The 24969-nt window shown below is 26.8% G+C and overlaps 1 protein-coding gene and 1 long non-coding RNA gene across 3 annotated transcripts; both read left to right on the forward strand.

Moving 5' to 3' along the window:
* The first annotated feature begins 8644 nt into the window (after nt 1-8644).
* On the forward strand, nt 8645-14913 carry LOC112535069. Of its 2 annotated transcripts, none has more exons than XR_007214738.1 (3): nt 8645-9573; nt 9645-9752; nt 13823-14913. It is a non-coding gene; the product is annotated as an uncharacterized LOC112535069 (long non-coding RNA). The 2 variants fall into 2 exon arrangements; XR_007214739.1 differs by having other exon boundaries at nt 9675-9752.
* A 5972-nt stretch (nt 14914-20885) lies between these two features.
* Nucleotides 20886-21773, forward strand: LOC8284137 (small polypeptide DEVIL 13). Its single transcript, XM_015720013.3, has one exon. The coding sequence runs from the start codon at nt 21055-21057 to the stop codon at nt 21364-21366; it is 312 nt and encodes a 103-aa protein (XP_015575499.1). The 5' UTR covers nt 20886-21054; the 3' UTR covers nt 21367-21773.
* Nucleotides 21774-24969: the final 3196 nt, after the last annotated feature.

Consider the following 24969-nt stretch of genomic DNA (forward strand, 5'->3'; position numbering starts at 1 on the left):
TTTATTAACAGCGATAACTCAAGAATACATATAAAATATATATATGAATCAGCTATAGACTATCAATTACCATCTATCAGCAACTAACTATCAGTTGTACTAATCAATTGGACCAAACAAGCTCTTGCCTTATATGCCATTCTAACTTCGATAAAAGATGAGCTTGTAGAGAAGTATTTATAGCCTTAAACCCTAAAATGTTTAGTCTAAATCAATTTTATTTAAACTAAACATTTTATATTTAGGATTATAGATAGTTGAATTTCATAAAAATTTATGAAATTTATTTGTATCAAATACAATTTATATTTGTTGTTCAAAAAGAACACAATTTGTTTATAAAACAGTGAAAATATAAATCAATCATATATTTAAAATATGAACACCTATACTAGATATTTCAGGATGATTATTATAAAAATATTATTATTTTTATAATTCTTATTATAATATTATAATAATATTATTATATAGTAGTTTTAGATTATTATATAATAGTATTAGTAGTATTAGATTATTATATAATTATAATAATATAATTATTATAATAAATATAATTATTATAGTATTTATTAATTATTAATTTTATTAATTTAAATAGTTAACTGAGTATAATATATTTGTTGTAAATAATATTTTTCTCTTATATGTTTAGACAAAATACATATTTGGGCCTCTAAACAATACAACTTTTTGTAGTTAGACCTTCAAACATAATGTTAGTTTTAGTGGACATTCAAACTTTTACCTCTTATTAGTTTTGAATCCTTTGTTACCAATAATAAATAATTTCTCTATTATAAAAGCAAGTTCTTTAATCTTGCTTTCACACTCCTACATGGCAGCTTCTATATTTTTAGAGGCCATTTCTCTCAAATTTGGCCGATTTGTGATATAGAAGAGTGAATAATAAGGTAATAGAAAGTTGGCTAAAAGCAGAGGAATTAAATTTTGTTATCAAGCCATCCAAAACGTCCCAAGGATGATATTATATTATGATTAATTGCATTACTTCATTATAAATCCCCACATCCTTTCTTCTCCATATAAGAAGAAAAGAAAGCACTTCTAAAAGCTCTTCAAATTTCATAATATTCTAATTCAATGTTTGAATAATGTGCAAAGTTCAATTGTTAGAACCCTTTGTTCTTTTCAGTAACAAACGCTTTATCTCTTTTATTTATCTCAAAGTTTAGTAACTTTTAGTAATTTTAGGAGGCAGTTTGCTCCGAAATAATCTGGCCTAATAGGAAAATTTTAATTCATTGAGCCTTTCGATACAATAAAATAGAAAGCCCCAAAGACGCCATATTCTAGGAGCCCAAACAATGGCTCTATATTCTTGGAGCCCAAACTATGTGATTGAATAAATCCTCCTAATCACTTTCTCCATACATTTTTCTTTATCTTTTTTTATTTTTAATCAGATTTTTCTTAGTTAAAAGTATGTTATAAATAATTTTTTTTGCTCCTAAAGATGTGCTTTTGTGCTCTTATTATGAACTTTTTTAGAGCTTCCATGGTGGACCATCTCTCTCTCTAATATGAGAGATTTATCTGTTATGGAGTCTAGATCTCAAACTGGTTTTGATTGAAGATGGTTTAGAGGTGGAATAACCATTTTGGCTCTTGGATTTCTATCCTCTTTGCTTTGATTAGGTATTTTAGCATTCGTCTTTGGCTTTCTCCATCAAATCTGAATGCATCAAAGAGTCTACAATCAATTGTTCTCTGTCTCTTCATAGAAGTTCAATTGTTGGAGTTTTTATTTTATGGTGGCACTTAAAGGTGTGGCAGCGACTATCTCTGTGTTAGGAGTAGAGATTAGGGTTTCTATGTTATAGGATGACTTGTTTTTCTATTGTTTGCAGGCTGGCTCCTTTTTTACGCCTTTGAATCTTATATTTCTTGGACTTTGCCTTTTAATGCAAAATTTTAATTGTTCAAGAAAAAGTTTATCCATCCATTATAATCTCTTGATCAATAGAAAAGGTTGGACTTTGAAAATATAATTTATTGAATCAAATTTTTACATATGTTAAAGAGTTGCAAATTTATGCTTTGTACATTTTACAATTACGAACCCATTGTTAATAGTTTGCCAAAGTGTCATAAAATCTATAAATTATATGGTTATAATGTATTCTTTTTATTTAGTTTTTGGTGTGAGTTTAGAAGGTTGAACGGATATTGTAGTCTATAACTCAAGTAAGAAAACTATAATATGATTTTGAAACTATGATAAAACATATAATATAGACAAAGCTTTATTTTAAAATTATGTTATTTATTGAGAGTGAAAATAAAATTTTCAAAACTTAAAATTCTAATTCTCTAACTAATAAATATACAGACTCATGTATATATTCATAATATGATTGAAGGAGTCGTAAATATCTACTAAAAATGACGAGATGTTAAATATTTAGTTCTAAAATAAAAAAATATATATTTAAATATTTAGTTAATAAATTAAATATTTCTATATATATATATAATGGATTGAACTCGAAAACATGAAGAATCAAATATTCAAAAGTAAAACACATGTGTATTATTAGATTATAAAATTAGGAGTGCGTTTTGATAAATTATAAAATAAACACTTGTTTGGTTAGATATTAATTGGTATTTTATATCATTAAATGCTAATAGATCAAACAAAGAAAAATAAATTAGTACCATAAATTTAAATCTATTATAAAATAGATGAATTAATATATTCTAAAATATTTTTTTTATCATATTTGATTTCTTATTTTATATTATATTATTATAAAAAACTTATTATATTTTTTATTTCAATTTTTATAATTTACTATATTTTATATTTCTTTTTTACTTCAACACTAAATCTATTTTTTAAGAATATGTTAACATTGTTTATAATAAAAATACTATATATTAAAGTAATAGAAATTTTAATCTACATAATTAAGACTAAACATAAGAAAAATACTTTTATATTTCCAAATGAATAAAAATAATTTTAATTTTTTCCTCCAAACATTAGTATTATGATTTAAATTTATAAAACGACTTGTAGATTGTAAGTTGTAAATTCATCACGTATACCTAAAGTTCATAGATTTATAGCCTAAAATATCATAAATAAAAAAGCATATTCATATATTAAGAACAAGTTTACTAGTAAAAATTAACAAATAAAAACTTCATATTTAATGATTCTTGCACTAATAATAGTTGAATATACAATTTATAAGTAATGAACATAAAATTTATGTTTAATATACTTGACACTAATAATATATGAATATAAATTTTATAAATAATGAATCTAAAGTTTATTTTTAATGAACCTGTCACTAATAATAAATAAAAATACACTTTATAAGTAATAAATAATATATTCATATGTTAAGAACAAGTTTATAATTAAAAATTAATGAATTTACACTTTAATTTAATGAACCTTATACTAATAAGAGATGAACATAAAAGTTATAAGTAATGAATCTCAAATTTATGTTTAATAAATTTGATATTAATAACAAATAAATGTATGTTTTCTTAATGATAAATTTAAAGTTCATGTTTAATGAACATGACATTATTAATAAATAAATAATAAATATACTGTCTGTGCATAAAATAAATAAGTATTCATAGAATAAAAAATAATAAGATTATCTATAAACTACAAGTACATCATATATACAATTGAGGTTCATTTAATATAAAATTTACATTATTATCTATAGAAGAGTCATTTAGTCTCAATTAGCTATTTGTTTTCTATAATTAAGCCTATTTAACGCTTTCTTAATCCAAATAAAATAGTAAAAGACATAAATTAGTATAGAATGGAGGGAATAACTATTAATAAACTTTTAAATAAGAAAGTAATTAAAATGTAATAAAAAACTAAAAAAAATAAAATTATTTTAACAAATTATACTTAATAAAATTATTAATTTACTAAATATTAAAGATAAAAATCATATTCCGAATTTTATAATTCATTAGTTTGTGACATCACTATTTTATTTTCCAAAAGGCTATATATATATATGTAATTAGATACAATTAAGAAGACAACTAAACAAAGTTCTGAAAAAAAAAAAATATAAATCTGGGTCCATGATATAATTTATTTACAAGAGTGGAACTAATTTAAGTTTAGGGTCGGCTGTAACCCAAAATAATTTAGAAAAAATACAATTTACTTTTATCTCAGAAATAATTTTAAAAAATATAATTAAAAAGTATAATTTTTATTTAAAAATAATTTAATAAAAATATATTTACAGTTACTAAAATTGGTGAGGAGGGCACTATAGATGAGTCTGTTTCATGAATGCCACTGACGTAATCAGGAATATTTACTGGGATTACATTGTAAATGATTCATTGTTTTATAAAACAGACAAATCCCATGTAAATGATTCATTGTTTTATGAAACAAACAAATCCCATAAAGCAATTATCATCCGGACAAACAACATCAAGTGCATGTCATTAACATTAATTAATTAACTAAATTTTCAACTGTATGTATCATTAGCCTATAAAGCAAGGAATTGAATTATCCAAGTAAATTTTTAATAAAATTAAACCCATATTTGATTCCCCTCATATATATATTTAAATAAATTGCTTAAGCCAAAGCAATTAGGAAGTCGCTTTCTGATGTGTCTTTGGCTTTACACGTAATCTACACGTTGAATTTGCCAATTAGCAGCCTCAAATTACAATCATGATTAGCATAAAGTACTCTCTAATTAATATGCATTATTATGTGCTTTTCATAATTAATGAAATTGTGCCTTCACCTTTTTCTGAAAACTTGGATGGATTGATGCCATCCATATGTTTAATAGAATTTCAAGGAAGTCTAATTGTATAGTCTTTGTGTGTGTGTTGCCTGGATTTAAGGCAAAGTAGAAATCAATATTAATAAAATTAAGTATGTATAAGCTTAGCCTAACAGTACTTTTAATATTTCAATATGAGTAAGATCTCAACTGTCTGTATTTTTATCAACAGTCGGCGGGACCCTTTCTTCGCTAAGAAATATTTTCTTTATTTCTTAATTTTTCATCTTTCCTTAATTTTTTTACTTAGAAATATTATCTCCCCGAACATTATAATTATAAGAGGAAATTTTATGGTACTTATTTTTAAAAAAAATATATATATATTTTACGACTTCTTTTTCAAATTTTATTTTATGGTTCTTGATTACTTTTTACTTTTATTTTTACAGCTTTTTGTTTTTTCAAACTTCAATCAGAAAAGATATTAAAAGTATACATAAAAAATACCGAAATGATATTATCTAACTTGCATTATTATCAAATCAGTTAAGTGAAGTAGATTTATTATTTTTATTTTGGATCGTTATGTTTGGTATCCACAAATTAAAAAAAGTTATATGTTTTTTTATAGCAACTAATATATTTTGACGATTATAAAAAAATATGTTTAAAAATTATACTATAATATATCAAGAATATAATTAAAAATATATGAACTAAAAACTAAAATAAAATAAAAAAAGTTATTTAGAAAAGTCAAGAAAAATAATGGCTTTGTGTTTATAGCTACTATTTATATTTTTATATGACAATAAAGAAATAAATATGGATGGAGAATGAAGACGATATTTTCATAATTTTATTAAAAAAAGATACTGATAAAATATTTAAAAAAATATCATAATATTGTTTTAAAATAAAAATACCATATAAATAAAATATTTTAAATTGTAGATTGTAAAACTTAGAAAAAATTTGGACCGTAAAGCCCATTTTTTGTATGTATGTAAAACATAATAATTATAATTTCTTGATGAAATACCAAACAATATAATAATCTCATTAGTCAATGTGTAATTAAGTAAGATTAGTCTTGGCTTATGACATAATTCAATTTTGTTATTATTATATCAAAGTAATCACGGGATGCACCTTATTATTACAAGTGGAATAATAAAGCATAATCTTAAACGCTTCATGATATCATTATGTTATTATCTAAATTATTTCTTTTAAAACAGTATTTATTTGGTCCAACTTGGTGGTGATCTTGGTCAATTGTCTCTGTAGATTCATTTTTAATATGATTTCTTTTGCCCTATTAATCATTCATATAGAAGAATCACTAATAATTAAAGAAAAGGTCAATGACTTGGTAATGGTGACTATAGATTGAGGTCAAATATGGCTCAAAAGATTTGACTCAAGAGGGAATAATTAATAAAATAAAAATAGAAAAAAAGAAAAAGAAAAGAAAACAGATGGTGGGTTCTAGACTTCTAGCGAAGGGTTTTGATTGCCTATGCTAAATTTAACATTATAGTGCCCCTACTTAAGGGTATCTCAATAATAAGTGATTTCTGGAGATTGGTGTCCTAAAAATCTCATAATACATATATTGAATAATAAGTTAATAATTGAGATATAATCATTATAATTATAAATTCAGTGTTTAAAATAAAATTATTAATTAAAAAATTGACATAAAAATTATCATGTACTCATATTAAATTAAACTGTGTTAAATATATTTAATAAAAAATTAATACAGGCATTTACTAAATTCGCTGCGTCACGTTTAATTCATACTTTTATATTATTGTTACTATTATAATAAAAATTGATTGGATTTCGATTCTGAACTAAGCTTATGTTGTTTATACATTATTAATTTCTCTTTCAATCTCGGATTAAACTATGTTAAGTGATTATGTTCCTTGAATTGATTTTAAGTTAATCATATTTCTTTCTTTGAAAAAAAATCATATATTTCTTTTCTAATAGATTCTTGTTTTAATTTCTAAAATTATACTTTCCCTTCTATTTACTTTTAATAATCATTGGTACGTATTTATGATATTTTAGAGTATTAATGATATATCTTTTAAATATAGTATAGTGAAAACATGTATTTATATCTCACTTAAGATTTTATTATCTAAATTCATATAATATTAGTCAAGAAGGAAAATTATGGAGTAAAATACTTAAACAAAGTGCTAATAGGATGTTTTATTGATAAATACAAGCCGAGACGCGTAGACTAGTTATTTACTGTATGGGCCGAAAATCACTATTCATTTAGAGGGCAATTTAGTCTTTTGTTATTTAAAAATTATTTATTTATATGAGGATTATTAAGATTTGTGATAAAAATAATCTTTAGAGAGACTTGTTTTTGAAAGAGAACTCTTTATATGTATTTCTATAAATTTAGATCTATGTTTGTCTGAAGTCTGCTCTCTATTATTTCTCTTGCATCGTTCTTGTTTTTACAATTTTTTCTATAGTTTTTCGTAATAAACACTTTAATTTTTATTTTAATTATTCTTTTAAAATCAAGAAAGCTTTTGGGATTAAAAAGTAAAAATCAATCATTTTATTATCTTAGAAGAAATTCTTGACCTTAAGGGAGTTTTTACTTTAATGTAATTTTCTATATATAATCATCATGATTGAGGATTAAAGATATAAAACCAAATTTTCTGTTAGTATTTAGTTAAGCATTTGTGCTTATGTATGAATCTTATTATTTTTATATTTAATGAATAATTTTTTATTCGATATCATTTATTAGTTTCAATTATAAATATTATTTGATCATCATATTATATTAATATTTATAATTGCTAAAAACACTTTTAGTTTGCTATATTAGAAACATCATTTGTGTTTCATCCTATATTAATTTAATAAATTTTAGTTAATTAAATGAAAAATAAATATTACCTCTCATTTATTAAATTTATACTTATTATTAAAATATATATGAAATAGTTAGTGAGACTAGATATTTTTTAATAAATTATTATATATTTTCTAAAAAATCAATTCCAAAAAAATTTACTGTTTATATTATTATTTTGATTCGTGTATTTATATTATTTATATAAATCTATGATACCAATAATTTTTCAATGGTGGGTACAAAAAAGTAAGAATAAATGAGGTCTTTTCACCTTTAAATGATCTTAGGTCACCAAAATATCAGGTGACTAAGTGTCAGTTTAACACAGTTTTCTGGAAAATGTCTTTTTGATTTCTTTTTTTTACTTTTTCAAAACCATGGTTTTGAAAAGCTTTTCCCAAAATCATAGTTGCTTGTGAAAAATGTAAAAATAAAAATAAAAATCAAGAGCTGAATTGAGAATATGGAATTGAATCGATTCGGTTTTAGTTTTTAGAAAATTAAAATAATTTTAATTTAGCTTTTAAAATTAAAATAATCCTAATTAAGCTGATGAAATTAATAATACATTTCTATATTACAAAAATTTAATAATTTAAATAATATTTTGTATTATTAATTAGCTTTTAGAAAAAATAAATTATTCTTGTTAGCTTTACTTAAGATATGATTTATTTCTTAAGCTAAATTCAGTTCAATTTAAAATTTTAAATAATTAATTTTTAAATTCCTTTTTCATTTGGATTTCAATTTAAAACAAAACCAATAATTTGCTGACACCTGTAAACTGTACCTAAAACTACTCTGAAAAGCTATATGTCAATAGGTGTCCTGGTAAGCAAAGAATCATTTGAGAGAACAACATTAGATATCTGGGGTCAGATCTTCTCAGTTTTGCCCCCACAATCCACATGAAATGCTTTGCTGTTTTAGAATTAGTAGGATCATGATGAGCATCTTTATAATATATATATATAAATATTTTGTGATCAAACTTAGGGATTAATAAAAAATTAGTTATTCTTACTAATCCATCCTCAAAACCAACCACTAAGTCTTATAGCTTAATCTTTTGTCATTTTGTTTAGGTATATAATACTAAGATGCCATGCCTTAGATGGATCATATAATCTTAGTTTCACCAGTTCCTATTAGGACACCTGTTTTGCAGAAGTGGGCTAAGTATGGACTCCTTAATTAATTAACTGATTTGATATTCTGGTACAGAACAATATCAACTTGCATAACCATAAACCATTATCTTAACTTTAACCAATCATATCCAATCCTAACTCCCTATAAATACCCTTCTTCTTCATGTCTTCATTCCTCAGAATTCTTTTCTCTCTTTTGCTTGTTGGGGTCCAAATCTTCTTTCTGTTGAATTTCCCTTTGTAAGTATCTGCTTTTACCCTAGCATATCTATTTTTACCCTAGTATTTTTTTTTACCTAAGTGGGTATTTGACTATATAGCTGCAGAAATAATTTACTGAGGTGGGTTTTGTTCAAGTTCTTTAATTGCTTTCTTCTTTTTTTTTTTTTTTTTTTGTTTTGTTTTGTTTTGTTTTTGCTTACTTCTGCTTGATGGGTTATGTTCTTTTTTAGGGTTTAGTGTTGGTTCAATTTTTCTTGGGGCAGATCTCAAGGCCTTGACAGTAATCAGTCAGTATTGGCGGATGCGGCATCATCAAGATTCACATAAGCTTTTTTAATAGTTTGATCAATGGAGGATGAGGGAGGGGTCTCCTTTTGCTCCAAAGAGCTCTCTTTCTTATATGAGAATCTTGATGATGCTGCATCAGCAAATATATGACTATTCTTCTCCTTTACCTTCAATTCCAACCTTCAGAGGATACAATATGCATGTCCCAGTTTTGATATGAAAGGTGACAGACATACTTCTTCAACCTCTATATATATATCTCAACTTAATTCTTTTTATGGATTGATTTTGTAGATTGATCATGATGCCTTTCTTACTTGGTAGAGGTTGCCTATGTTTGGATGGGGTCTTTTCAAAGTTTTAGAATCAACTCTTGTTTGAGAAGGGAGCAACAATTAAGAGGTAGAATTCAATTCACAATTTACTCTAATCCTTCCTAAATAAAATAAAATTAAAAATTTCATTTTATTTTTATTTACTTTATAAAATCTGTATCACCATTTTTGGTAACTGTTGCATATTGTGTTTTAATTTGCAATTCTTTCAAAATATATATGCAAGATTGAAAATCTTAGCCATATAGCTAGGGTTTGTCTGAAAGGGAATTAAGCATATTCTCTGATGGTAGCTTGTAATCAATTGACTAGTTTGGATATTTAGGCCACTTGACACTGTAGCCGTGGACTTGGGAATGGTACTAGAGAGTAAATATGTATAGGTGGTAATTATTTCAGAAAGCAGCTTTCTTTTAATTACTTCTTTTTCTAAGAACTGTACTCTTCATGGTTCTACTTATTGATACAGATATATGTGTGTATATTTGGTGTGAAGCTTGTCCATTTTCAGTCTCCATAGCTTTCCTCTTCAAACATTTCTACATGGTTGTTTAATTCTATAAAAAAGAAGTTCATTGCTGAATTTTATAGGGCTTGAACCATGGTTTTCAAGATGCATATGAAAAATGAAAGAACCTAGTTTTACTTACTAAATATAGCCAACACAATCAACCTTTCCTTTCTTTTTCCTTCTATGTGTCCAATCACTGTGTTAATCTTAGTGCTGGGTAGCTGTTTCTTTCATGATGATACATCTACAACCCTAGATATAGCAATTCTTCCCCTATTATTTGATTATTATTAGTATTATTATTATTAGTGCACTTAACATTGATAAGATAAGACCCAAAAAGATCAGGTGAGTGTGAAATTGTGTAGTAAACAAATCACAAAGCTCTTTGTTGTCTGTTGGGTCAATACAAGTGATGCAGATGGAATATGAGAGGCGCTAGAGATGTATGTATGGCCTTAAATTCCATACAGAAATCCTTCTACGATAGAGTGAAAATATATATATGGAGATGAATAAGACCTCAGCAAGAAGCACGAAAAATTACAGTTCAAAAGTAATAGATAGAGACATGATCTGTATCTATATCAATGGATACTGTTTTCTGAAGACTGAAGTAACAGTGATAATAGTGGTGGCGGATGAGGTGGAAGAAGGTGTCGATGACAGTAACATCACTGTGATACTAACACTGGTTTGCGGTGGTTTTCATGGGTTTACCATTTTATTTTATTTTTATAATTAGAATAAACTAATTTTTATATGATAATTTTTGTAAATAATCAATCCAATCTAACAGGCAAATCACATGCTATGATTTCAACAATTGTAAATGATTTGACCAAAAGCAAAAAGGTGATGTTTTAGATTGGTTTCAATGAACAATTCTCCACAAATAGAAGGGATAATATAAGTTGTTTATTTTTGTAAATTTTCTTTTAAAATAATAAATTCTAAAAGTATATAAAATACATTTCATTAGTCTTAATCTATCAATTCTATCATTACAGCGTGTTAATTTATTTTTATAGATATCACGTTTATCAATATTATATAATTTTTATCACATAAATACTTTTTTTTTATGTTGGTTTCTACGTCATCTAGCCAAGTGGATCAAGGCAGTGGATTGTGAATCTACTATGCGCGGGTTCAATTCCCGTCATTCGCCTATAGTCTTAAAGTAATAATTTTAATGTCATAAATAAAGTAATAATTTTAATGAACGAAAAAAACCAAAAAAAATTTAAATTGTAAAATAAAACTAATAAATATACATATCTTTAATTCTAAATTACTATTACTCTAAATCTAAATTACAAAATACTATTCACTATTAAAATATTTATATTTTCCTTTCCAATTTAAATAAAACTTTTAAAATGAAAGAAAATTTTCAATTAAATTAAAATTTTCTTTATTTATTTATTTAGCTTTAATTCTATAGTTAAATATTAAAATTTTACATTTAAATCCTACAAAATATTATTACTTTCTTATAATTAGGTCCTTTTTTCTTCTTTCTTTAGTTTTTAACATGATCATTAGGAATAACCAATTGAAGAAATGACAAACCATATAGTAATAGCTTTCTTCTTTTATAATTAAATCCCGTTTTTTGTGAATAATTTTTTAATGATAAATCAATTATTAGAACTTCTTCTCATTTATTTGATATTTTAATTTAAAAATATTAATCACTAGAATGAACTTAATCACAATCAATATAAGCACTAAAAGAATTCAAAACATCTTTAGAACTTGTTTACAAAAAAAAAAGAAAGAAAAAGAAACATATTACTTTTAGGACTTCAAAAATCATTATTTCTTTTAAATGTCAAGAAGGATAACTTTTTTCAAATTTAATATTGAGCAGCTAAACTCATTTAATTTATAATTAATTGTGTGAATCTATAAATTACGTTGAATCTTTTGCTTTCTCAATGATTACCCAATTCATCGACATAATTTTTCTTTTTTCTTCAACCCCATTCCAGATGAACCTTCTACTAATTTTGGATAACCCTTCAGGAACCCTCTGAGGAAATCTTGAGAAATGTAATAAATTGGCAAGTTATTTAGGACAACCTTGATGAGAACAAGTCTACCTGCCATAGACAAATGTAGCTTTTCAAGTATATAACTTTCTCAATAATGTGTCTTAATTGGAAATCTGATTTCGTTTGGTTTCTAAATGGTAAATCGAGAGGTTATTATTTGGTTTCACATGATATTATGATTAAAAAAAATAATTGGTAGAATAAAATATAAAAATTGATGAGTTTTTCATTTATATTGTCAATAATCATTATATTGGAGATAACGAAAATGAGGAATTGCATCTAAGAATAGTTGGCAGAAGAAACCCAAGCTTGATCCATATTCCATGCCAATAAGTGAGCTTTTGTGGAAATTTATTTTTAGTTCGGAAAGAAGTCTAAAGCATCAAATTAGCCCTTTATCTATTAGGGTTCTAAACCCATTAGATATCTTAATTGCTAGATTCAAGGATCTTATTCAGCGGTAGTGGCAAGATTTTAGCTCCTATTATTCTAGTTCCATCGCATTTTTTAAAAGGGTAAGATATGCTTAAAGTGGACTTTTCAAGTATCCATTACCAAAAAAAGAAAAACCTTAAAAAATCACTCATTACTGATGAAAAGCAATCTATTAATAATTGTTGATAGCTTTTCCTTAATAAATTGTTATTTTTTAATTCATTGGAGGGCCGACAAGTCATGGACTACACAACAAAGGGTGGTCATTTCCTTACACTCGCTATAAAAATGAAAATTCACCTAGTGCGGAGAATAGAAACTCGAGACCTCTCACTCCTAAAAGCAAATGTTCTTACCACTTGAGTTAGACCTCAAGTGTAATAAATTCTTATTTAGTTGGTAGTTAAGTGATTTGTAATTTTGTAGGAGGCAATTTAGGGATTTTTTTTTTGGGTCCAAAGTCCATCAATACGTTTATTATATTATTAAAAAAATGGATAATATTCTGTTTTACCTTTTCCATACTCATGTACAAAAACCATTAAACCCTTAGAGCTCATTCACACAGATTTGTGGGTCCTACCTCCTCACTTTCTACTGAAGGACATAAATATTATATTCTATTTTTGGATGATTTTAGTAGATTTACCTGGATATAACTTTTACAAACTAAATCTGAGGCCTTTCCAACTTTTCTCAAATTTGAAGCCCTTGTTGAAAAATAGTTTGCTTTACCCATCAAATGCATACAGAGTGATTGGGGAGGAGAGTATAGACCTTTTATTTCATACCTTGATCAGAATGGCATTCAATTTATACATCCTTGCCCAAGCTTATATGCCTCTAAAATTCTGGTGGGAAGCTTTCTCCATTGCTTCTTACTTGATTAATAGATTACCTGCTCCTATTCTAGCAGGCTCAAGTCCATTTGAGAAGTTGTTTCATCAAACTCCTGACTATTCTGCCTTTATAGTGTTTGGTTATGCCTGCTTCCCTCATTTTCGACCTTATAATCATCACAAACTTTAATCTCATTTTGCAAAGTGCTTATTCCTTGGTATTGAAGCTTACATGGATTCTTCTTGCTTGTACTTATCTCAAGCTAAGTACATTAGTGATCTGTTGCAGAAACTAAAATTGGAGGGAGTGAAGCCTTGCTCTATACATGCTGCTCCATGTAGGACCTTGTCAAAGTTTGAGGGGGAAGCAATGGCAGATCCTGCAATTTACAAGAGTACTGTTGGTGCATTACAATATCTGACTTTGATAAGACCTGAAATTGTGTATATTGTGAGTAAATTGAGCCAATCTCTACATAGTCCAACTTCAATTCACTAGCAGGCTTGCAAAAGAGTTTTAAGGTACTTAAAAGGAACAGTGACACATGAGATTTCGTTCAAGCTAGGCAAAAGTCTGTCACTGAGTGCCTTTGCTGATACTGATTGGGTCGGCTGTCCTGATGATAGATGTTCTACAAGTGCTTACTATGTATACATAGCTCCCACTCTAGTTTTATGGAACTCTAAGAAACAAACGGTTGTTTCTAGATCAAGCACAGAGTTTAAGTATAGAGCTCTTCCGTAAGTGGCTACTGAGATATGCTGGTTAAGGTCTCTAATGGATGAGTTGGGTATTAAGTTGTGTTCCTCTTCTATGGTTTGGTGCGATAATATTGGAACAACTTCTCTTGCAGCTAATCCAGTATATCATGCAAGGACCAAGCACATAGAAATTGATGAACACTTTGTAAGAGACATGGTAATGAGAAGGCAGTTAAACCAAATATGTTCATACAAGTGAGTAGATAACAAATGTATTGACTAAAGGAGTATCAATCTCCAGATTCCTCATAATTAAGGACAAGCAAGTAAATTCTAAGGTGTCGTAACTATAGTGACTTTTTAATATCTTTATGTATTTATTGAATAAAAATTATAAAATTCTAGATTAATTTATATAGAAAGCTTTTTTTCTGGAGAAAATTTACATAAAAATATTTTAGCATATAATTTTATATAAAAGTTACATATTAAAATATTTTATATATATATTTATTCCAAATTTTATAAATTTTCTTTAAATAAACATATAAAAGTATTAAAAAGTCATTGTAACTACAACATTTTAGAATTCATTTAAGAAGCAAGAAAAATAATAAGAAAGAAAGAGTACAAGCGCAATAATAACTACTAAGTGATAAAAGAAAATAAATAAATAAATAATCAAGTAAAAAGAATAAATAAAGTAAATAAAAAAAATAATAGGGAGACAACGAGAAACGACACGGAATAAAAAATAAATATAAAATATAAAAGAAATTAATGAGGAAGAAAGTATGATTATTTTTTTTTTGTGATTTACTGAAAGTAGATTTTATTTTTATTCTTTCATATTTTAATCAAAATTGGAGAAAAATCTTCCTTAAAACATTTAACTATCAATTGAAATTTAATATGTAATTTACATTATGTTTGGTTGGAATCCATAAAATTTATGGAATTTATTTGTAAATACAAAGTTTATGTAATTTGAATGAAATAAATGCTATGCTTGATTGAAATCCATTAAGAAATTTATTTCATTTGAAAAAAATACATTAGACAGAAAGTAAAATGAAAATGATAAAGTTGCTGAGATATTTTGGTGTTATAAAATATATAATATGAAATTTATTTAAAAATTCTATTTATTTTATTAGAGTTCAGTTCAGTTATAACAAATTTTATACAAAATTAAGGTTTCGAGAGCCTTAAGGGGTGAAGTCACCCAATCCCAATAAAATTTGTATTAAAGATTTTAAGGGCTAAACCACTGGTTATTTTAAAATTGATCTGTGAATTTAAATTTATAAACTAAATTTCTTGATTGACAGAATACGAGATGAGATTTTTTATCAGAACACCGATTTGATATCGGATTCAAAATACATTAACGGTGTCTTTTGGGTTATTATTTATTATATTAATTTTTTAATTTTTTATAAACTGTTTTTTATTTATTTTCTACAAAATAATTTTTAAAATTTAAGAAATAAAATAAAATTAAAATTAAAATTAAAATTGAAAAGAATACTTTTTCAACCTCCACGTCCAAACCCTAGAGAAGGCCTCAATCTTCAAAGCAAAACCGATGGACTCTCTAAGAAGCAAGGGTTCACCACCAGCTAAACGGATGAAAACAAAAAATCTTCTTTGCAAAACTTTTATTAATAATATATAATTAAAAATATACAAAAATTGATTGAAGTTTGATAGTTATTATAGTAATGTTTTTAATGCAAATTAAAAAATTGAAAAATAAATTTTATAAAATAGTAAAATTAATATAATTTATTTAAACGCATATAGATAAAACGGTAATAATTTTTTCTATTTAACCAAAATTTTAAATTTAAATTTTAAATAAAACTCTTAAAATAATATTTTACTACCAATAAAAGAGTAGCTGTAAATTTCAAAAAGCATAACACTAACTTGTTTTTCCTGCCAAATTTTGCAATGCTGACATAACTTTTAAAGTATGAATATACATTAACTTTCAATGTTAATAGGAAGTATAAGGCAAATGAAATAATGTCACTTAAGGCAATTAGCTAATAGAACAAATTAAGCATAGTGAAATAGGTTTGCCCATTAAAAGAAAGTCATCAAAATTTTGAAGTGACAGATAATAAATTCTTTCCTTTGCAAAAATTATTTCTTGGCCCAATGGAATTACAATATTGTAGGCCTAAGCCCCATGACAAAAAGAAATAAATGGAGCCCAACTTGTACCAAAGTACTTTTATTTTTTTGGTCAACTTGTACCAAAGTACTTGAGCATTATGGCACTACCTCCTAATCCCAATTAATTGTCTAATTTATAAAACACACCCTAAAATCTCTTTATTTTTACAAGCAATTTGTGACTTGTCCATGTAATCCATGGTCATTAAAATAATAAAAAAAAGAAAAAGAAAAAGAAGCACCATCTAGTTTGGTGGTCAAAAAGTTTAAACTCCTGTGGATTTTGGGTTCGAGACTCGCATCTTTTTAGAATATTTTCTTTCTTAATATTAAAAAGTAAAGCGTAATTTGATAATTGATTTTATTGGTCGAGCTCAATATAGTTAATTTTTAAATTTATAAATATTTTAATTTAAACTTTTATATACTTAATTTAAATTAGTATTATATTAGATAAGAATAAGAGAGTGTTCTATTGATAACTATAATACAATTTCAAGTTTTTTAAGATTTTAAATTTCTTTGAATATAATTAATTTAATGAAAATAATAAGTAGTTTTTATCATTGCAATTTCCACCGCAATCGCTCTTATTTCCACCTTTCTCATTGTTTTCATCATCGTCACCATTGTAGTCGCCTCTTTCACTATTATCATTAGAAAGAAATAGTAAGAACACCGATAAATAGCAATATTTGTTGCTTTTGTGGTTTTTGATTTAAAATATTAATACTTAGTTTTTAATTATAATAATTTCAATTAACTTTTATTTCAAAATTGGATATTTTTTATTTTTGTTGTATCAATTCTCATTTTGAAAAATTAATAACTCACTTTTTTATTTTTATTTAAAATGTAGCTAATTTAAATTAACTATGTTAAGATTTAATTAATATATTCATAAGTCTAAAAAAATATCTAAATTGAATCTGAATAATAAAGTCAGTATCCAAAAACCAACTTTATTTCTAATCCTAACATTAATAACTAACTGTTGCAACACTGTGAGAAACAACACAGTGGGCATCACCATAAATTAAAAAGAAAATGGCTAATTCTATTATAAGCAAACAACAGTGTGAACTTTAAAGACTTGCTAAAGTATAATGATGTGGTAATTATAAACTAATGGACTGTATTTATCCATGTGTAGAGACATAACTATGGGAAGTTTGACCTAAATTTGTATCAAATTGGATATGTTTATAAGAGGGTTCTTGTCCTTCTTCTTCCACCCTTATTTACTTTTAAATTCTTTTTTTTCTCAAATTTTCATGAGAGCTATCTCCTTCCTGCCCTGCCCATGCCTTGTGCAGCTCACATGTCTCCATGTGGATCACCCAAATGCTGATATTCTCAAACCCACATGATTAAGCAAAAACTTTGCTATGCCCAAAGAGACTTAAAAATAAAAGTTTTAGAAAAAGAGGTACATTGTATATCAAATAAAACATACCATGTGACTAGATTTTGACCCATCTATTCAATCCATTTGACCAATCAACTCTTTAGCCTAGATCAGATGGGTTAAGTTCTTCAAGAAATACCCATAACAATGCTACCCTTTCCATCCTTTTGCAATTATAAGTCATTAATTTTTCCCAATTATTATTATGAGATTTTCTAACAATGAAGATTTCTTCTTTAACAATGGACTGTTAATAACTTAATACATTTCAATAAAAAAAAATATAGCTATTGACACACTAAGTCAAAGCTTAGATTGAACAATGGTTAATATTTTGGTGACATTTCCTATTCATGTTGACCTAAGCACTCAATGGACTTATTAAATTGGGTTCATAGCATTGAATTGTGAATTGTATTATAAAGAAGATAAAAAAACCTGAAGGGATATTATTGGATTATAGATGGCAAATGTGGAGATTAAATATGAGATTATTGGATTTCTTTGATACTGTGAAAATGAGGCTTCTGGCTTCATCTCTCTCTGTGATCATGTTATTATGTTACAATCACATGCTCCAAACATGCCGTTAGAACAAGAAATGCTGTTTTTTTTTTTTTAAGAAAAGAAAATTGATTTGATTCAAATATTCTGCTGAGGTCAAATATTCTCTTAACTATGATTAAATGCTGTGTTAAGATCACATGGAGATGGGTAATTTAGAATTAAAAAAGGATTAAGTTGCATGTAATTTAATTTAAAAAAAAAAGAGGAAAATTTTGACTATAATACTTGTGTTTCTGAGTACTTCACAGTGTGGATGGTATCTACAGTTACATTATGAACTTGGGTATATTTTGACTAGTCAATTATCTTACAACTTTTTGTTTCTTGAGCTGTTGATCAAAGACTTCTTATGTCATATGTAACTTTCAAATTGAAGGTTCCAATTAGTATGTTTCAATGTAATTTTAAGTGTGAAAATATCGCTAATAGTAAAGTGAAATCATTTTAAAAGTGGATGTCAGAGTTCAAACTTTACCGATTTAAAAAAAAAAAGAAAAAAAAAACTCGTGTACATTTATAAAAAATTAAATATGTGATCCCTTTGTATGGAAATTTTGAAGACATTTGATTATGGTCGGTCTTGCATTAGAAAATCTCATAAGCAGAAAAATCTTGAACTCTGTCTTCCCCCATAAGAAGCAGAAAGCACATATTTAATTTCATCACATGGTGAGTTGCAGAAGAGACTGATAGTTATAGAGAACTGGTTTTATTTGGATTTATTTCGAATTTAATTTTCTTTTCAAATTTAAGCTTTCTCTCACTGCTGATCCAAATGGTTGCATGTGGATGTAAATCTAAATTTCCAACCTTCACACATTTAAAAAGATAATGAAAATAGTACAATTTCATGTGAGTTCTTAATTCGTATTAAGATTAACTAATAATATAGTGTTTAACGATTAATTATGTATAGAGAGAGAGAAAGAGAGAGAGAGAGAGAGAGAGATGGAAAGACAAAGTTAATAATATTGGTGTGATTCACAGATAGACATGGAGGATACACACATTTCATCAATCTTTATATGGTACCCTTCATAGATGGTGAAAATCGAGAAAAGAATCCCAGGTGCTGAATATGAAAGAAGATTCTGCTTCCAATGCCATAGAAAATTGAAGCATTAGATGTAATCATATTACATACATACATACATGATATCATTTATAATATGTGGGCCTTAACTAATCATTCATAAATAGAGCCCTTAATTTCATTTGATTAATCTCAAAAAAGAAATTTCTAAAAGATCTTTTTACCGTCATTTACTAATACTGATAAAAATTTATTACATAAGTAACATATTTACTAATTTAAGTGTACTAAGTGAGTGATCGACGGACCACAAATTTATATATGTGCTCGCTCTTTAAAGATGATTTTCTTTGGATAACAACATGCTTTGTACGAACACAAATTGTAGCCTCTCATATTTGTTAACAAGGTTTCAATGTCACAATGAAAACTGTAATGCATTTTCTTTTTCCTTTTTCTTGCGAATATCTTCATGTCAATGTCGAAGATTGCTTTGATTTGGACTAGTGAATACAATACATTTCCTTCTCTTTTTTCTTTTTTCTTTTTCTCCTTTGCGAAATCTCTAAATGTGGAACTAGAAGGTTGGTTTGGTTTCGACAAGAAGGGTAATAAATTTGAGCCATGAAAACAGCCTGCATGTGACTTCAAGTTTGGTAAGGGAAGCACTAAGCAGAATATATATATAATGGAGCCCAATTGAAGGAATGCAGCTAGAGCTCCTAATTTTCGCCAAAAAGGGTAAATATTTCAATAATCAAAACTGACCCTCTCTTTGGTGAAACAATGGGTACAAATCACCTTAACAAATAGAAAAGAAAAGAAGCAGCTAGCAACTGTCTTCACTCTATTGACTACTGCCTTCTCTATGTGTTTCTGTGAGAGTATATATATATATATAAAGAAGCCACCATAATGGAGCACCGTACGACAGCAGTGTCTCCAATATTAATGATGGATGGATCTCCAAGAGTGAGGAAGAGGAGATGTGATGGAGAATTAGAGCTAGGGAATTATCTAGTAAGGACACCCCATCTGTGAGTCCTCTCAGAACTACCCATTTAAAATTATGCAATGAGGATACTAGAATACTAATAATAATAATGATATTACAAATACCATGCAAGTAGCAAGAAATTAAAATGAAATTATGGGTCTTTGTGATAACTGTTCAAAAGTATTTCTTTTTATAAATATTTGTATTGAGTGTTTACAATTCAAAATGAATATTTATTTATTTATAAATATCACTTATAAAGTCTCAACAACTGATACCAACTGAATCAAATGGGATTTTGATTGTTTTATATTTGTTATAATTAGAATATGTCAATTTCATTTTGAAGTTATTTAAATTGTCCCATCAACATTTTCAAAAATGAATTATTTTTTTCCAACAACAATGTTCAATAGACTATATACTTCCATAACCTAACTCCCTATATATAACAACAAAGGCTCACTATAGCCCACAGTCCATTCTCAAATCACATATCCCTTTCACCTTCTTTCCCAATAGCCACTCCACCCTGTCTTCTTTCCCTTATACACTAAGAAGCATCATATCTTTTGGCATTAGTAAAGAAATAATAGCTTCCATTGTTTTTTCTTTGAGGGTTCTAGTTACATGGATGAGAAGTGGAAACCATCAAAGAAAGAAGGTTCGTCATCATTTGTTAGGAGTTTTTCAACCAAGAGTTCATCTTCAAAATCACCTCTTTTGAGAAGCTCTTCCCTTAAAATCTCTTCTTCTCCAAGCAGCAGCAGCAGCAGCAGTAATAATAACAATAAATGTCCTCTTCCAAGGAGTTACTCCCAAAAGAGCTCATCCATTTCAAGAAAGTGCAGTAGCTTAGCAAAAGAACAAAAGGCAAGATTCTATATCATGAGGAGATGTGTTGCCATGCTTGTTTGCTGGCACAAACATGGAGATTCTTGAAAGAAAGGCAGTCACCAAGATTCTTATACATACATGGACAGAGAGAGATGGAAAATTCAAGATTTTACAAATATGTATCTTCTTGGCTGCTTTTCCTTTCCTTTTCTTTTCCTGGAGATGGGGTTTTGAAGTCATAAAATTTTCTACCATCCAAACAAGAAAAGAAAATGGGAACATAGAGAGGTTTTTTTTTTTCTTTTTTTTTTTCCTCTTGTTTTCTTTAGAAGCAGTTTGTAATTACAATATGAAGAGAGCTACAATTGTAAGAAAATGATCATAAATCAAATATATAATCTAATTATCAAGTCTCAAAACTAGCTACATTTTTTGTTTCAATTTCTTGCCCTAGTGATGTTGATTGTACCCTTTTCTTTCTTCTCCTTGAGATTTTTGTTCATAATAATTGGATCTCAATACTATTTCTTAGAATTGCTTAATGGGTACTACACTTATCTCTTTTCTCTTTTTTATTACTTGTGTTTTCTTATGTGTGTTGTCTTGATGGAAGAGAGATTCCTTTCAGTTGTTGGTGCTGCCAGAATATGGTATGGTAGGAGTACACATTATTAGCAAATTGGATCTGCATTGGGAATGCGGACTCATGTTTCCAATTTTTCTACCTTTGAGTTGGTAGCAAAATACGTCATTCTTTGTCCAACACTAAAGAGATATATAATATTATACCAGAGTCATTTTGTCACCATGAATATATGCATCTAGAATTGATTTACAGTAAATGTTGAGTAATATTTTTACGGATGACAAAATATAATAAAGTATTATCTCAACAATTTTATGTAGCGGTATAAATCTTAGTTAAACTAAAAGAAATCGTTACTATTTCATCTTCACGCCCTTGAATCATATCAACTTATTTGATTTGAGGAAAGCCTATACATTTTAACCCCTAAACTATTACTGTTTTTCTTACTGAGACCTTCAATCAAAGATGTGTACCATGTAAATTGTTGTTATTCAACCCTTATTTAATAGTCTTGAGAAAAATCTAATATATTCTCATTTGATTCAAACCTTAAATTGAATATTGAAAAGAAATATCAAAATCTAACTATTCTTATTTTCATAGATAAAAGAATAGTGAAGATGAAGAAAAGATCAAAATTATAGACAGAGGGGTGTAGACTGAAGTGCTTAAATCTAACATTTTTCCATTCTCTATTTGTTTAACTTTGTTAAAATAGATTTAGAATTTAGAACAATATATAATTTTAATATTATTAAATGAATTCATCATAATTTTTCCTAAACAATTTATTACTTTAAGCATCCTTCTAATTTCATCAAGCATTTTTTAAGCAATAATTATATTTTGAGTATATATACTTAAAATACACAACAATTTAATAGTTCAAATTTAACGATATTTTTATTATAAAATAAAGAGTAAATAGCACCAATTCATAGAGTTTTCGAGCTCGACAATGTAAATTTTTAATTGAGGGCTGAATAGTATAAAAAGAGCAAAGTTTTTGATATTAGATAGTGCTTCCATTGAAAATGATATACTCTCAATAAAATGCTTGCATTACAAAAAGTTTTAATAGCAACATTCTACATAGTTTAAGGGTTCAATAGATATTTTCACTTGAATTGGTCAAATCACATAATAATAAAATTCAGGGAACAAATTATGGGTTTTGCCTTGATTTTATATGTCCCCGTATCAAAATACATCATATCTTCAAACCCATGCCTCAATTATACAATCTAGCCAACTTCCTAAAGAAGGTTCAAGATTCAAATTCTAACTAAAAGAAAAAAGAAAGAGTTTCAATCCAAATGATTAACATGAATTAGTTATTATAATATGATCTCATTTTAAATTGAATTAAAACTATTACCGGTAAATTTTTCATAACTAACTTATAACTAACCAATATATACTGAGCAGAGTAAACCGGAGTTGATTAGGTTCGTATCCAATTAGGACTACAAGTCTCATGAAAGACTAGTACTAATTGAGCCCTAATTGAAATGTTTGAACAGGATATATAAACATTCCATAACAATAACATAATAAAGAGGACCAATCTTAAAGGAATTATAAGTTCTCCATAAGGATCCTTCTAATTTTGATAGGACAAAAACGAGCATAAAACCTATATAAAGATATAAATGCAAGACTATTAGGTACATAACTCAATCATAATATAAAACGAATTTAAAGAGCTAGAAAATAGAGAGATCTTTATTGGATAACCAATTTCAACCATTGATTTTAAATTGACAGTCAAGATTATATAAATATGATAACTTAAATACGAAAAAAAATCTTAATCCATTTCTCTTAAAAATAAAAATTCAATTTGTTTGAGACAAGGTGATCGCAATAAAGATTACAAATTGATCTCCGAATATTTGTGATATTTTTCACTAAAAATGTATTAGATTTCAATACTTTTTCGATCTAAATTGAATAGTCACTTTACTATTTGTTATGTGAAATCTAACGAGTTTAATTATTATTATTTTTAGTATTTATATAGAGATAAAAAAAACTAGTCGTTTATAAATATGCGAGTTGGGGTTAATTGGTAAAGGAAGGATTATGATTTGGGAAAAAAACAAAAAAATGCCTAATCATGCAATGCAAGGGAATAAATAAAGAAATGAAGAAATGAAGGATAGAGAAGCAGCAAACAATTCCACAAAAGGGATTAAAAGACTACACCTGAATCTTGTAGCTGCTATTATCAAAGCTTCCACACAAAGAAGAATCAAAGTGGTTGACAAGAAGTTAAACAGACAGTAATAAAGTGAAAACTGACAATAGACATTACACACACACACGTAGTGACACTGAATCCCCCAGCTGCTTCTGCCTGATAAAGAAACTTCCCATCAGACTAAGGAAAAAGCTGGTCTATACTAATTTGCTTTTATTCTTTTCTTTTTTTTTTTTAACCTAGAAGTGAAATGGTTTTCAATAAATTTTATACCCATTTCCATTAATTTATTTCATAGCTCTTATTTTATATTTATTATAAAATTTGATAAATTCTTTTCACCCAATATTAATAAATGATGATGAGAAAATTATAAATAAAAAGTATCGATCAAATGATTTTCTAGCTATTATATTTTTCATGTTCAATTTATGTATTTGAAAATTATTATTTGAATACCGTCTCCACGAACCCAGTTTTATCTTTGATTAATTTGGAGTTTCCTATTTTTTTATAACAGAAAAAATTTATTAATAATAATTAAATAAAAATGGAGGAAAATATGAAATTGAGTAGCTATGTCCCAAAACAGTAGGTCACCCAAAGATTCTAATCACTCAATCCCATACTAATACACCCTTTAATTGCTATTTAGTTTATTAATTTTGGCAAATTTTGAGGTTTTTTTTCTTTTCTGAAATTTGTAGATTAAATTCATGCTATACATACCATATGACATCATTATATGGACGGTAATTTTTGTGTATACATTCTCTATATTATTATTATTATTATTATTATTTTCTGTCAGAGTGGCCATGTGAAGTCTGGAAGTGGGAACTATATATGGGAATCAATTTGCTCTTCGTGGGGTATCTCAGACTGTATTCCTGGAAAATAATACAAGCAGTAGCCA

The sequence above is a fragment of the Ricinus communis genome, chromosome 1, assembly GCF_019578655.1.
Source record: "Ricinus communis isolate WT05 ecotype wild-type chromosome 1, ASM1957865v1, whole genome shotgun sequence".
Taxonomy (NCBI): Eukaryota; Viridiplantae; Streptophyta; class Magnoliopsida; order Malpighiales; family Euphorbiaceae; genus Ricinus; species Ricinus communis.

Excerpts from the sequence above, each read along its gene's own strand:
- LOC8284137 (XM_015720013.3), top strand. The coding sequence starts at position 21,055 with ATGGATGAGAAGTGGAAACCATCAAAGAAAGAAGGTTCGTCATCATTT.